Source organism: Chelonoidis abingdonii, chromosome 3 (genome assembly GCF_003597395.2).
Source record: "Chelonoidis abingdonii isolate Lonesome George chromosome 3, CheloAbing_2.0, whole genome shotgun sequence".
Lineage (NCBI taxonomy): Eukaryota > Metazoa > Chordata > Testudines > Testudinidae > Chelonoidis > Chelonoidis abingdonii.
Genome location: NC_133771.1, coordinates 38,253,509 through 38,270,375, shown reverse-complemented (window position 1 = coordinate 38,270,375; position 16,867 = coordinate 38,253,509). Strand labels below are relative to the sequence as shown.

At 41.9% G+C, this 16,867-nt stretch overlaps 1 protein-coding gene across 2 annotated transcripts in view; it reads right to left on the bottom strand.

Moving 5' to 3' along the window:
- Window positions 1-16,867, bottom strand: part of PXDN (peroxidasin) — a 169,864-nt gene that overhangs the window by 96,698 nt on the left and 56,299 nt on the right. Inside the window, exon 4 of one of the 2 annotated variants that reach the window (XM_032791110.2) lies at window positions 8,132-8,203. The exons of the other annotated variant lie outside the window; for it this stretch is intronic. Within the exon in view, the coding sequence (XP_032647001.1) occupies window positions 8,132-8,203 (72 nt within the window). The remainder of the gene's footprint in view (window positions 1-8,131; window positions 8,204-16,867) is intronic. 2 annotated transcript variants of the gene reach the window in all.

The following is a 16,867-nucleotide window of genomic DNA, read 5'->3' as shown; positions in this document are numbered from 1 at the left end:
TGCTTCACAGCACTTATTCACCAGAATCTTTTACAGCTCTGCTTACTCATCAGGTTTTTAATGACCACACAAATACAAAGATCAGATTCTCACAGATACCAGTTTCTGAACGGTTGTGTTAATGCATCAGTTCCTGAACTAGTTTTTCTTCAGCATCAGACATGCATGTGACACCTCTTTGACTGGTGGGTTAACCCAAGTTGAGAGTTGCCATATGGAAACACCCACAGTGATGGAAAATGTCTATCCCCCACATAGTAATTCTGCTTTGGTGGACAAGGCAGAGAACTTTTGCTCCAACTGCCAGAAAGGCATTGCAGCAACATTGTGTGGAATATGTAAGCCTGACAAGGCATAAAGATGTCAATCACTATCCAGTGCAACTAATGAAGTTCCCAGTTGTTGCAACCTTGCATGCCATTAGTCTTTAGCTTCAGCAGCTGAGAGAGTGAGATTGCCTCTGTGCAATAGTCTTCTCACTTAAAAAAAGTGCACAGGCATTCATGCATCACAGACATGAGAAAACATCATGTCATGGTATCATCATCGGCTACAATGAACAGCTATATGGTGCAAGCACTCTAGAATAGGGACCGAGTTAAAGTTTATAGTCTATAGTATAGTTCAAAATCTGTCAATTGTTCTTGTCTAATAATATCTCCAGATCTGTAGGGGAAAAGTGTTTAAATCCATAACGTGAATATCAACTATGTACTGAACGTTTAAGTGACAGCAAATAATATTACATTCTGAGTGTTTAAAAAGGCCACTGTGAAAAGTTTTATTCAAAACTGATCAAAATAATTCCTGCATTTGTTTTGCAAAATGTTCCCTTTTTACTATTACTATTTAATGTAGGTATTGTGCTAATGCATATTATTTATTATTATTTATATTACTGTAGCATCTAGGTACCCAAGTCATAGAGGCCCCAACCAAGGATCAAGTTCCCATTGTGCTACATGCTGTACAAACACACAATAAAAAGGCAGTCTTTGTTCCAAAGAAGCTGTCATCTTTTTACAACAACATTTCAAAACCACAGAAGACTGAATAGAAAAAATCATGATAATTAGTTTCAGAAACTGTAGTATAGTATGTAAGATTGCACACTACTACTGACTCAGTTAACAAAGAACATGTTCATTTGAATGCATAGCTCTTATATTAGAAGAGATAAAGTTATAACAAGTAGAAGTGTGTTAATGTGAAAATCATATATATAATTAATATTCCACTAAAATTAAATAGCTAAAACTTCAATAATTAAATTGGCATTTTGGAGAAGAAGGCTTCTCTTCTTAGAAGGATTTCACAGAAAAAGTTTTATTCTTCTTGTGTGAAAGGTACTACAGCAATTCTCTTTATAATATGTTAGTTACCTGGGAGGAAAACTGTGGAGAAGAAACCACAGGACATAATACATACAAGCATTCAGAATTTCATTTTATTAAGGGGTCAGCGTCTGTGACCAGGGCTAAAATAATATCTGCCATCCATCAAATTAGGTATCTATGGCACTTCCAATTTGCTATGACTGACTTAATATTCAGGTTTCCAAATAAATTTGACTTGATTTTTCAGTGGTAATGAGCATGCACGACCCTGCTGACTTTATTGGAGTTATTCTAAATTTACGCTAGTACAAAGAAGATCAGAATCTAGTTCAGAGATGCTACTCCAGTTGCTAAATTCGGAGGGTGGGTGGGAGGTTTCTAATGAGTCATTAGGTGAGGATGATGCCACAGAACCTATGGGAAAAGTGGAATCCTGCCTGTGGACAATGATGGGGGCTAACTATACTGTTGTCTGCATATGCGGTTTCTCTTTCAACATCGTAACTTACGGTAACTCAGATAAGACACAAACAAAACTTTCTGTTATTCTATTAAATTGAAATGTATACATATATACATATTAATTGAATAGAGTAACAATAAAATATACACACACAAAACCTTACTGTTTCATTCTGTGTGAATGCCAAACAAATATTATGAACCAATTTTTTCATTTCGATATGTACATGCAATTCTCAGGACTTCAGAAGGAGTTGCACTGTGTACTGGAGTACAAAATTTGGTTTAGTCAATAAACCTAGGAAGGAAATTTGTTAATAACTAAAGAAAATAAGAAGCCTGTATTGCTTGGAATATAGTGAAGCAGCATAATGTTGTGGATAAGGCACTAGACTATCAGACAACTTCAATTTTATTTCCAAGCTCTGCCACTGACCTGCTGTGTAACCTGTAAATTGAGGATAATGATACTTGCCCTTCCTTTTCATATATACAAATAAAAAGTGCTATATTAATATTAGCATATACATTTAATAGAATGATATTGTTTCCATAATGAGGAGACTGTTCAAAAGAGCAACTAAGTTATATTCACTGCTTGGGGTAACAAACATAATCCAAGCGAAGCAGGACATCAGATGTCACTCCACACTTTTAAAACTAAAACTGAAACTGTCAAAATCTAAGTTCTAAGTCTCTTGAATCCCACAGGGAAATGAAGTTTATAAGTAATAAGACTGATGGTCTCAAGTCATTTCTTAAAATTAAATACTACATGACAATTCTCAAACCAGAGAGTCTGTGCACAACCGAGATCTAAACTAGAGGAACATAAAGAATGTGTTATTTACCCCCACGGCGAGTTAGATCTCCCAATCATAATGCAGATCACTAGTAAGGCACTGCATGGGAAAACCTGTCTTTTGCTACCTACAGCATATCACACCCTGGTCTATACTAGTCTGTTATTTTGGAATTAGCCAAGCTAATTCAAAAAAGAAAAATGATTCCGTTCACATGACCAAACCATTTTTTTTTTTAATTTAAAGGGCTCTTTAATCCGATTTCTGTACTCGACCTTGGCAAGTGGAGTAGCGCTTAAATCGAGATCGCAATCCCGGGTTAAAGGTATTGTGTACTCAATTTGACGTTATTGGCTTCCGGGAGCTATCCCAAAATGCTCCCTTATGACCACTCTGGACAACACTCTCAACTCTGATGCACTAGCTAGATGGGCAGGAAAAGCCGTGGGAACTTTTGAATTTCACTTCCTCTTTGGTCACCATCCGCACAGTCCACCATCACAGGCGACCATGCAGAGTCCACCATCACAGGAGATCACGCCGTCCCGGATTCGCAGACAAGCTCCAGCGTAGTCCAAACGGGAGGTACTGGGGAGATGAGTCTGTTATGGCAGAACTATGTTACAAAAAAAGGAATGCAAATACGTACGCTAAAGTCTCCAAGGCCATGGAGGAGAAGGGCTACTCCAGGGACACACAACAGTGTCGTACAAAAATCAAGGAGCTCAGGCAAGCGTACCAAAAAGCCAGGAAGGTGAATGGGCGCTCTGGGTCACAGCCTCATACATTCCGCTTCTACCGTGAGCTGCATGCAATTATGGGGGGTAACGCCACCACTACCCCACCACTGTCTGTGGACATCTGCAAAGGGGGAGTTGCAGAGGAGCGAGGAGGCAGAGTCATTTGAGAATGAAGAGGAGGAGGAGGACAGTGCACAGGTGGCAAGTGGGAAATTCGATTCCCCCCGCAGCCAGGAACTATTCTTAACGCTGGAGCCAATAGCCTTCACCCACTCCTAAGGCGGGCTCCCAGACCATGACCCTGGAGAAAGTACTTCTGGTGAGTGAGAGCCTGATTGGAGCCAAGTGGTGGGGGGCAAGGAGGAAACCCAGCTGCACTGGGCTGTTCATGTTTAAAGGGCTCATCCCTGCTCAGAGCCTCATCGGAGCCACAAGGTGGGTGCAGGGGGAAACGAGGGTGTTGGGTGAAGTGATCATCCCAGAGAGTCCACAGGCCCTCCTTTTATATGGCAAACTTACCAGGCATTGCTTGCTATGGGAAAGGGGGCCCAGCAGTTTGAAAGCATTTAGATGAATGTAGAAGAAGCAGAACCCTGCATGCCCCTAGGCTGCCTGCAAGCTGAATTCTGTTGCCCGGCTGTGTGTGATGGCTTGCTCACACCAAAGTGTCCCCTTTGTTCTCTGAAATGTATCTTTTAAAGTACTATCCTCCCTTTTTCTCCTTCCGCAGGTGCAAATGTTTCAAGACGGCCCCTATCTACTCCGTCCCAGAGTCTGGTCCAGATTAGAAGGAGGGAAAAACAAAACTCCAGATGACGTTTGCCAAGCTCATGCAGTCCTCCCGCACTGATAGGGCCCAGCTGAATGCATGGAGGCAAACAATTGTGGAGTCCCATAAAGCATTACAGGAACACGAAGAGAGGAGGGACGTGCATGATGAGAGCAGGCAGGATGCTATGGTCAAGCTCATGGGGGAGTAAACTCACATGCTCTGCTGTATTATGGATCTAATGTGGGAAAGGAAGCAAGACCCTGTATAACCGCCCTTCCTCCTCCCCAAGTTCCATTGCTTCCTCACTCAGATGCCCAAGAACACGAGCGGGGAGGCTACGGGGACCCACACACTCAACACCAGAGGATCGCTCAAGTGGCAGAAAGCTGGCATATGCAAACTTTTGATTTGGTTTCTGGACTTGTCCTTACCTCCTCCTCCACCCACCTAACCCAATTCCCCCATCCCACCGCGGTCTACCTTCGGATTTCTCTCAATGTGTTGTGCAACAAATAATAAAGAATAGTTTTTAAACAATTTTGACTTTATTTCCTTTCATATATATAGGGGGCAGGTAACTTCAAGAGAAACAAACACAACTGTCACACCGTACCCTGGCCAGTCATGAAACTGGCTTTCAAAGCTTCTCTGATGCACATCGCGCCCTCCTGCGCTCTTCTAATCACCTTGTTGTCTGGCTGTTTGAAATTGGCCGCCAGCAGAGTTGCGTCAACCTCCCACCTCGCCATAAACGTCTCCCCCTTACTCTCACAGAGATTGTGGAGCACGCAACAAGCAGCAATTACAATTGGAATACTGGTTGTGCTGAGATCTAACTGAGTCAGTAAACTGCTCCAGCGCACTTTCAAAGTCCAAAAGCGCATTCTACCACCCCATTCTGCACTTGCTTAGCCTATAGTTGAACTGCTCCATACTACTGTCCAGGGTGCCTGTGTATGGCTTCATGAGCCATGGCATTAAGGGGTAGGCTGGGTCCCCAAGGATAACTATAGGCATTTCAACATCCACAACAGCAATTTTCTGGTCTGGGAAGTAAGTCCCTTCTTGCAGCTGTTCAAACAGACCAGAGGTCCTGAAGATGCAAGCGTTATGCACCTTTCCTGGCCATCCCATGCTGATGTCGGTGAAATGTCCCTTGTGATCCACCAATGCTTGCAGCACCATGGAAAAGTACCCCTTGCAGTTTATGTACTGGCTGCCACGGTGTGCCGGGGCCAAAATAGGGATATGCATTCCATCTATTGCCCCGCTGCAATTAGGGAACCCCAGCACATTAAAGTCATCTACAATGGTCTGCATATTCCCCAAAGTCACTACCCTTGATAGCAGCTGGTCAATTACTGTGTTGGCTACTTGCAGCACAGCAGCCTCTACAGTAGATTTGCCCACTCCAAACTGATTCCTGACTGACCAGTAGCTCTCAGGTGTTGCAAGCTTTCACAGTGCTATGGCCACTCGCTTCTCAACTGCGAGCGCTGCTCCCATTCTGGTGTCTTTGCGCTTCAGGGTAGGGGACATCAAGTCATAAAGTTCCATGAAAGTGGCTCTACGCACATGAAAGGTTCGCACCCACTGGGAATAATCCCAGACCTGCAACACTATGTGTTCCCACCAGTCTGCACTTGTTTCCTGGGCTCAGAATCGGTGTAAACTTGGCCCAATGCCACCATGATCACCCAATCGCCACATGCCATGCTTCTAGGAATGTCTGGGTCCATGTCCTCATCAATATAGTAATCACACTGTCATCGCTTCCTCGCCCAGTTTTGCAGGTACTGCACATACTGCTGGATAATGAGCAAGGTATTTACAATAGTCAAAACTGCAGAGGAGGAGATCTGAGCGGGCTCCATGATTGCCGCACTATGGCGTCTGCACGGGTAATCCTGGGAAAAGGGCGCGAAACGAGGAGGCCTATACGGTTCAAGATGGCCGATAAAAGGCAGTAAATGGTTGTCTTCTGTAGCTTTCACAGAGTCGAGAAGCTCGCTAGCGCTGCAAGAGCGGGAGAGCAGTATTTGCAGTAGAAGCGTGAGCAGACTTTGTGGCGGAAGCTGTGAAGCTCAGGTCACGATGGCCAAAAAACAGCAGGGAATTATTGTCTGTAGCTTTCATGGGAGCCCAGGATCAACATCATGGAAAAAGCGGCAGAAGCTGTGCGGCTCAGGTCACGATGGCCGAAAAATGGCGGGGAATTGTTGCCTTCTATAGCTTGCATAAGAGCCCAGGACAGACAACATGGAAAAATTAGCTAGCAATGCAAGAGCAGGAGAGCAGAGTTTGCGGCGGAAGCTGTGCTTCTCGGTTCACGGTAGCCAAAAAAAGGCAGAAAATAGTTAGATAAAAGAGTAGATAGAAAGACGAGAGGACATGCGAGGTGGACTCATAGTACCAGAAGACAGGCGGTGCACCATACTGCACCGTCTACTGGCAGTATGGCGTATGCCTCAGCTTTCACGGAGGGAGGAGTGAGTGATGGCACACACCCAAAACACCTGCAAGAATGTTTTTGCCTCATCATGCACTGGCAGCTTAACCCACAATTCCAATGGGCAGCAGGAATTGTGGGATAGCTTTAGTACTTTAGTGGGGACACACAACACAGAATGTATAAAATCGCTTCCAAAAATTCAAATAGGATAAGTTTGAATTAATTTTGGACTGGAGACGTACCCTAAGATGAAAGCTTATCATTTTACAGAAGTTAGTAATTTAACAGGCACACCTAAATAGTTAACGTACTATGAAGAAAATAAGATTTGCTATTAGCATGCAAGTAAGCCCTACCAGTTGCTGTCAGTATGCTGCAGTAACCAGTGCTAGAGAGGGAGGAAGAGAAAGGCATTAAGGAGACAAATGACAGTTATCATGTGTGTTTCACACTCAGTACCTAAATAGAACCTGTTCCCCTAAAAGGCACGCAAGTGCCCTCTAAAATATGTGTATATGGATTTTTTGTGTATTTTCCAAAGTGTAGTTTTCTTGCACATAAAACTTCATATGATGGATAAAAATGCAGAGAGAATGTATAGCACAAATATAGACATATGAATATAGTCTGGAAACTCAAAACTCCTATTGCCCTGCAGGAAAGGACATTCTCTTTTATAGGAACTCAATGACAGACAATGAAACTCACCCTACAAAGCAAAAATCCTCTGCAAAATTAATGGAACTTTAAGACTTCCGGACTTCGCAGACAGATCTGCAATATTATCTATTTAGTTATCGCTGTTTCTACCAGTCCAAGTACTACTTGAATTACTGTGTAATGATGAACTGTTTTCTGATTAAGTAAACTGTGAATAACCAAACACATAGCTGAAACAATACATTTCTTTTTAATCATACTAGTACAGCCTATTTTCCATTCATTTTCAAATTAAATTCTTCTTCACTTGAAACTCAGTAAGAGAACAATAGCTTACACAATGTTGCTAGCAGAAAGCTAACTGAAACACTTTCCACATTACAGACAATGAAGATACCTCCCCCAATATACGGCAATGATCAGCCACATGTGTATTAATAATTAAAGGGTTTTTTTTAAATTAAAGATAAAAGTACTGAAATAAATTTCAGGGCTTGATTCAAACTTTCATTTACACCAGTGTAAAACGAGCAACTCCAGTGCAGTCATAGGAGTTGCAGCATTGTAAAACCTATGTAGGTGAAAGCAGAATCAGACCTTGAATCTCTAATTGATGCACACTGTTTTCAGTATTTGTCTGTGATCATGCTTCTTCTCCAAGTCTACTACACAGTGCACTAGGACGCTTGGAATATAAATCACAAATAAAAGACAAACACAGAAATGAAGAATTTGACACCGATCAACTTTTTTTCACATGCAAATGATTATAAGAACGTTTGACTAACATCCCATTCCAGTGCAGACATGCAAAGCATGCAGGAAGAAAATACTAATCAAGACGTGCACTTTTCCTCTGCAAGGCAACCACGTAGATGATAGCACAGAAGAGAAAAGGCACTTACAGTTGTTCTAGAGAGGCAAGTCCCTTAAATGCTTGCCTGTCAATTGACTGGATTTCATTCTTGTACAAATAGCTGAAACAAGAAACAATCAGTAATATTAGTACACAAACAAGAGCTACATTAAGGTGGAAAAGAAAAATTAAGTCGACACATGAAGACAGTTTTTCTACTACATATTAGAAAAACAAAACAAAAACATGTACACACTCAAAATGCTTCCTGCTTGAGAATCCATTCCCCAGGCCCACCAAAAAGGCACAGAAGACTCGGGGGCCCTCGCTGCCCTGACGCTGATAGTTGGAGGGCCTTTGGCCTCTGGGTGCTACCATGCCCTTTTGGAGGTTCCTTTGCCCTCATTTCCTGACAGGCTCTCAATGGATGGGAGAGTTAGTTTGATTAACTGGATATCCCAAAGAACACTGAGGTTGCTTGCAGCATCCTGTTTTCTTTAAAATATTTGGTTTGAACACTGAACCAAACCAGTGCTTAATTTGTGTCAGGGCTTGGCAGTTCATAGCCCCAGCATCTCTGGGCTTGCTGCATCAGTTATGAAAGTAAAAAAAAAAAAAGAAAATTGCTTTAGCCCTGGCACCTCTATCATTACAAATTAAGCACTCAACCAAACTGTTAGATTTTAATGGAAACCTATTTCTCCTTCACCAAATTCAGGCAACAAAAAGGAGAAAAAATATACAGTGTCTCTGCAATAATCTGCCAGCTTTTAAAATATTCAAAAATAAATACAACTCAGTATCTTTGTATAACGGCATTAAGATAGCAAAAATAAATAATTTTTCCCTGTATGGGACATAGATGCTAGATATGTTGCATTGATATCCACGCTAGTACTACCCAGAATCAATGCATACAGAATACTAAGTTGTGTCTATGTGCCTTGTATTCCTCCCCAAGAGGATGAAAACAAACAAGTTGCTGGATGAATCTGTGCAACTGCTAAGTAGCCCCAGGATATACACAAACTGAACTCATCTCAATTTGGATGTTCTAGAAGTTGGTACATATTCTGTCTAAATTATATATTTAAGAAGGGAACAAAATAAACTTTTCACATTAACATTAATGTTTCAGTGTTCTATAAAACATTAGCACTGGCGCACTCCAAAAATCAGAGGATCAAAAGTCTCCTGTCACTTACACCAAAGAAACCCAATATGTCCCATGAAGTCAGGTTTTGGACATAATTAATTGAATTTGTATTCTGTTTCCTTCATTAAGCAACTTCTCTGTGTTAGATGAAGAGATATTTCCCTTTTTACTTTATTAAGAGACATCTTTTTTTTATCTTATTGCAATCTACAGTTGTTAAATGAGGGAGGTGATGTTATTTCAATTAAAATGTTTCAGCAATATGAGGATTCCTCCTCCTCTTTTCAGGAGGAAGAAATTTTGCTATCATCCAAAAAAGAAAGGGTCTTGTGAGTGCTTAGAGGGCTTTAGTCGAGCAAACCGGACTAGACTGGATTAGACAAATGAAGATGAAATGGAGTGACTGGTGTCATTTGGTCATGGGCGTGGAAGTAGCAAGCATGGGTTGAAGGAAGGCAGAAGCATGCATTTTGTGTGCATTAGAGGTTGACTTCTCAATCTGAAATTATCACACAACACATAGCCAGAACAGTAGAGGGGAGATAAAAAGTCAAGAGACAGACTAAAAACCATTGTTTCATGAGGTTAATATCTGATGATTTGTGGGGCCAATCTTGTGATTTTGGGGGGACCTGACTCATGATTTTTGATCTCTTGAAGTTGGCAATACTAGATTCAACACAAGGCAACTCAAAAACACTTGATCCCAGCCACTAGAGGCATTTCCAAACTTCAGCATACTGGGAAGAGAGGGGAAGGGAAGACACAATCCTTCCCCTGGGGTAGCCTTTCCTGCCTATTGCCTAGACTTCCCAGGGCCCCATAGTAAAACTTCACTCCAGGTCTTACTTCAACTATCAATTTCTCCAGGTTGAGCCAGGACCATTATGCCAAGTACTCAGCTGATCCCATTCCATCATGTGCCCTCTCTGGAGACTCCAACTTTGAACAATACCTGGGGCTTAAATGGGCTATGTCAGTAAGACATGCTTACTGCACCTGCACATCAGCACTCTGTTATATGATTTTTTTAATGCAAAGATAGGATGTGACATTAACAGAGGGGGAGAGAGAAATTTATTTCAAGTAGTAATAGAGCAACCTAATGAACACAAACTCGTGAGGAGACAAAACACTAAATATCACCCAAAAATATGTAACACTCTCACTAAACTCCAACTGTGTCTAATAACAGGAACTTTGCAAACACTGTACTAGTTAAAAGTATAATTAAGGACAGAGTAATATATCACTTAACTAACTATAAATTCTGTAATCTGTTATAACCTATAGCCTACTAGAACTTTATAAGGGATGAATAAACAGTTATTAGTGACTTGTGGGTATACTTTATTAGGATAGAGAGTTTTGGGGAACACAATTCTACAGTTAGTATCTGTTTGCAGTAGCAATTACAGTGAGGTGTGCATTTCCAAATACTCAGAAAAAGATGATCCCTGCCCCAGCAAGTTCACCGTGTAGGGATGGAGAGCCAACAAACAGACAGAGAGAATAACAAAAACGATTTTATTATATATCAATAAGATTCACTACAGGGAGCCTAGAAGAAGTGGATTTTTATGTGAGACTTAAAAGTGGGCGGGATATGGGCCTTGCAAACAAGTTCAGAGCATTCAAGTAATGTATAGAAGGTTGTGTAAAGAAAGCCATGGAAGTGATTGTTTGAGAGATTGACAGACATGTGCAAAAAGACAGCAATGTCAACGGAGGGTGACACAAAACTTGACAAGCGAGTATAAGTAAGGAAGAGCAGATGAGGAGCCACTGGAGAGATTCAAAGAGGGGAGTGACGTGATCAGTTCTTCAAACAAGGAAGATAATATCAGCAGCTACATTTTGTATGAAGTGGTGAGGGACAATATGTGTATACTAGGGAATCTAGAGACGAAGATCCTTAAGAAGTCCCCCAAGATTGTTGTCTTGGTATTACATTTTACTTCTCTCTCCTTCTCTACCTATTCCCCCATATTCAAACTTTCACTAAATCTTGCCACTTGTTCCATCTTAATAGTTCCAAAATCTGTCCCTTCCTCACTGCTAAAACTATTCTCCATGTCCTGGTCATTATCTCCCTGACTATTGTAACTTTCATGTCTGGCCTTAGACCTCTCACTTCTCTCTCAGCCAGCATGCCCCAAATTCTCTGCAAAAATAATCTTCTCCCACAATGCTGAGCACCTCATCCCCTGCTTTGAACTCCCTGAATGGCTTCCTTTCTACCAGTTCATATTCAAACTCCTTGTCCTCACCCATAAGGGTTTTTTTTTTAAATCTTATCACAGCTATATTTCTACTCACATTTTCCCCCACACACTTCCATATCTTTTTATCTTGCACCTCATTTTTTCCAGTGCTGTACATTGTGCCTGAATAGTTTCCCTGTCTGCATCTGGCAAGCTGTTTCTGCTGAGGGTGAGGAAGGAATTTTCCCCACCAGGGTATTATACAAGTCCTTAAATATATTAAAGGTTTAGGGGTTTTTTCTTCCCCGTCTTTCTGTGTCACTGCTACTGTCAAGTCAACCCAATAATTTACCAGAAGTGAACAAAGCATATACATATATAATGAGTAACAAAGCACAGAAAGAATAAAACATACTGTGTATCATTTATTTAGTTAATAAATGAAGACAATATTCTAGTCTTCATTTTTGACTGCTGTGTTTACATTCTAGGGTACAGAGGGAGAGCATGCAGCCAAAGTAATATACAGTTACTGCAGAGCAGAATAAACACGTGAATTAGCTATGCTATGGATAAAGCCTAGGTTACCTATGATGAGGTGTTCTGTGGGGAGCTCTGGGGGTTGCACATTGGCTAAAGAATCTCTACTAAAAATTAAGAATCTGAAATTGAAATAAAAGGCTTCAAAGCAAAACAAAGCCAGTTGTCTAATAGCAATAAAATTCATTTTGTCCTACTTTTAGCATCAGAATTTGACGTTATATTACCACCTCAGACAATGTAGTATCACTGTGTGAGAGAGGTTGTGGCAATGTAGCGGTCATTGATTTAAAAAACAAAATAAATAACCCCAGCTACATACCTACCAAAAAAAGTGTACTACTTTTTATGAAACAAGAAGGATAGAATCTGTAGCAAGATTCCTTTCTAAATACTTAATATTTTTGGTATATAGAAAAAAACCCAAGTGCCTACCTGTACTCTAATTGTTGCTCTTCAAGGTATAGGTGCAGACATGTATTCCACCGAGTTATGCACACACCCAGCACACTAAAGCTGGAGAACTTTGCCTAGCACTATTCGAAAGGGTCGTGCTCATGCCTTCTGGCCCCATAATCCTTCTGATTAGTATTTAAGGGCAGCCTCACTCCAACTCCCCTCATTTGCTTCACACATCAAAAGTAGACACTCTGATGCAGAGGGAACAGAGGGGAGGCTGTGAAATACACATTTGCACCACAGTTGCCAACTCTGACTCAGTTAATAAGCACCATGACTTTCACAATAAGCCAAAAACCAAGTTAATCCCAATTCAAAACAAGGCCAAAACAAGCCAATCCCTAAGAACTCCAATACTTTATGTGACTAGATCCTCCCGGCGTGCAGTCTGGGACTGTGGTGGGCCCACTCTGCACCCCTGACACTCTCCCCATCTTGCCCCTGCTTGTCAGGAGCCAATCAAAAATGAGAAGCAACAAGCTACAAGCCAAACAAACAACAAGCCAAAAACTAGCCAACGCGCAACCCACAAGTTAATTAAGTCAAAAACAAGTCCAATTTCTGTGTTTTTTCCCACGGGTTTGTCATGTATGATCTGCACCCACATCTCAAAGAGCAACAGTTACAGTACAGGTAGGTAACTATTTTTTCTTCGAGTACTTGCAGACATGTATTCTGTTCAGGAGACTTGCAAGCTGTAACTAATGGAGTTCGGGCTTGGAGTCTACGTCAAGAAGGACTGCAGAACTGCCTTTCCGAAGTTTGCATCTGATCTAAATGTAGTCATAATAGCATAACGTTTGGTAAAAGTACATATGAAAGACCAAGGAGCAGCCCTGCAAATGTCCAATATCAGAACATCATAGACGAATGTGATCAATTCTGCCTGAAGAGAGGTTATGAGCTTATTCGAAAAGGTCCTAAGCATAGTCCGAGCTATTCCACATGCCATGATAATGCAGAATGATATCCACCTAGAAACAGTTTGCATAGAGACTGCTTGGTCCTTCATGCAATCTACATCAGAAATAAAAAGTCAAGGTGACGAAAAATGGCTTAGTTCTTTCCACACAAAATGCCAAGTTTCATTTCACAACTGAAGAACTAAGATGCTGTTCATCTGTGGTCAAGTGAGGCTTGGGGAAAAAATACAGACAAGTATATTGCTGGATTGGAGATGAAATTGTGACACCGCTTTAAACAAAAACTTGGGATGTGGGCCCAAGACCACCTTGTCTTAAAAAATAATTAGTATACGGAAGCCATTAGTGCCTGCAACTCTCAAACTCTCCTCACAGCAATTATCATCACAAGAAAAACTGTCTTTTGGCATTTGAGAGACCAAGAACAAGTTGCCCAGGACTCATATGGAGGATCCATGAGGACAGCCAGCCCAGTACTAAGGCCCCACAAAGGAATCACTCTCTTCAACAGTGGGAAAGAGACAAATGATCCCTCTCAGAAATCTCACTACTATAGAGCTCAATACAACTGATTTCTCCTAGATAGAGGATGAAACACGAAAACTGCTGCCAAGTGCACCCATGCTGAACTTAGAAACAGACCAGAGGACTGAAGGTGTAATAGATGCTCCAAAATGTCCTGAATGCAGACATGCATCAGTTGAATTCCCCAAGCTAGGGACCAAATTGAAAAACATTTCCACTTAGCCAAATAAGTAGCCCTAGTAAAGGGCTTTCTGCTATTACCTGTCAAACAGTTTTGGAACAGCACTTCTCTTCCTTAACTAACCACACAGCATCAATGCTGGGAGATACAGACTGATCAGCACTGGATGTGAAATCTGACCTTGACATTGAATCAGTATGTCAGGGTAAAAAGGAAAAGGAATGGGAAGACAAACCAAAACACAGAGGAGGTTGAAGAGCCAACATTGTCTTGGCCAAGCTGGTGCAACATTGTCTTGGCCAGTCTGGCATGATCCAGCATCAGCTTGAGGAAGACCAGAGGAATGAGTATCATATGCATTGATTAAGGAGCCATGACTGAGACCTGCTCGCAAACAAAATTGATGGTGCTTCTTGTTGTCCTTTGTTGCGAACAGGTCAATACCAGGAATGTCCCATTCCCTGAAGATGAACCACAGCACACTGCTTTTCAGACACAACTCATGATTCTCAGAGAAATTCCTGGTGACGTGATCAGACAAGTAATTCTGGGCTCCTCATAAAAGAGTGTTTGAGGGAATGATGCTCTCCTTGATGTAGAACTGCCAGAACTTTATTGCCTCCTGGCAAAGCTAGTTGGAGCAGCAAAGAACCTGTGGCACCTTATAGACTAACAGATGTTTTGGAGCAAGAGCTTTTGTGGGTGAATACCCACTTCGTCGGATGCACGACGAAGTGGGTATTCACCCACAAAAGCTCATGCTCCAAAACGTCTGTTAGTCTATAAGGTGCCATAGGATTCTTTGCTGCTTTTACAGATCCAAACTAACACCGCTACCCCTCTGCTAGTTGAAGCAGGCTCCTCCCTAACTTCTTCACAGAATACGTTACAGCGGTGTTGTCAGTAAGTATGTTAAACACTGTGTTCTTGATCTGCGCTCAAAATGCTCAGGCTGGTGTGTGCTCTGGCTCTTGGAGGCAGCAAACTTAATTTCTGTAAGGAACCAGTGGGAGGGACTGGACATTACAGAGAGATGCTGCTGGGGAACTCGGGAACTGATAAGTTGCCTGCAAGGCAAGATTCGAACTGGCAGAGTTTTGAGGAGTTTGCTCGTGATGCAGACAGATGGTGTGGTAGGAAACTGACATACAGTCTAATCTTCAACAAAACTCACAGAAGCAGAGGGGTAATAATGATTTACGGTTCTGGGCTGCCCTGAGGAGAATCGCAATAAGTAAGTTCACAAAATGTCATTGAATTTAATGAGACTACTCAAGTGCATAAAGTTATTTATGTTTGTAAGTGTTAGCAGGATCAGGGCCCTTCTGAGTGAATAATACCTAAAGATTTGAGAATAATTTGGATTATTTGGCAATGTTTCCCGTGAAAAAATGTATGGTTCTTAATAAAAGAACCTCCATTTTAATTGATCCCTTCTGAGTTAAGGGGCAAGCTTTGCTTCCCTGCTCTTGCCCAAGCTGCAAGCATAAGAACTGACAAACTCATAGCTGGGGACCAGACCAGTTCACCATGTTAGTTTAGCTCAAAACAGGTTTTAGTCTTATAAGAATGTATTTAGTGTTTAGATGCTAGGAAATGCTTGTAAATTGCTGCACGCATTAATCTCACTTGTTATGTCTGTATTCCACACTATAAGAAAATATGTAAGTTTTCTTTATAATTTTGAAAATGAACTTGTGAACCGAGGTTTGGGAATTGTTGTCTCCTCACCACACACACACACACACACACACACACCCTATGCAGAAGGACTATCAAAACAAGATCAGGCATCAAGGAACACCACAATACAAAGGATTGGTTAATGGCCCTATCACATCTGGGAAATACTATGGGCAGGATCTTCATCCTGTGGGCTTGGAAGCTGAACAAAGGATATAAAACCCAGTTACAGGAAAATGTTCTATATTCTTGGCTGTTTGAACTATGACAGGGCCAGAGATTCTAAATTGAGGCTGAGTTCCCCTGGGTCCACCCTGGAAGCGGCGGCCAGTAAGTCCCTCGGCCTGCGCCGCTTCCAGCAGCTCCCATGGTCCTGCAGCAGTGAACTGAGGCCAGCGGGAGCCGCGATCAGCTGGACCTGCACACGGGGCAGGTAAAGAAACCGGCCCGGCCCGCCAGGGGCTTTCCCTACACAAGCGGCGACCCCAGTTTGAGAAACACTGGTCTAAGGGGACTGTCTGTGATTCCATGGTAAGACTGTTACAGGGATGCCGGAGTTCACATTTGTTACTGGCTTGGTGAAATCTAGTTATAGAACAGCCACCAGTTTGGGGTCTCTGGCCTGTTTTTGACAACCTGCCCTGAGGTAGGCACTCATGGTCATGAGCCACTCCTGGTGTGACAGCTTAGTTAACTGAAACTTGCAGGACACTCTCACTACACTTTTACCATGTAATGTGTTCCATTCTGATACATTAACACCAGATTAGCATCAGTACTGCTGACAAATCTTCTGGCTGCACTATAGCAGTGTCTGTTTATACTGCATTCACCAGTCAACTAAAAACAAAGTAAAAAGAGGCTTATTAAAGGCTACGTTAAACAATGGAGAGAGGATTTTAGAAAAGAATTCTGCTGACAAAGTCCTATTATTGATCAGGAGTCCACTGCCAAGTTTCATCTTATTCAACTGCCATGTCACATCCCTAGCTTTCAGACAGGAAGAGGAAAAGGAAAGAACCTTGGTCTGGATATTATAGACTCCAGATCCATAGGATCTGAACAACAATGGAAGATAGATATATTGGGGAAGCTCAGGTGGGAATAATTTTAA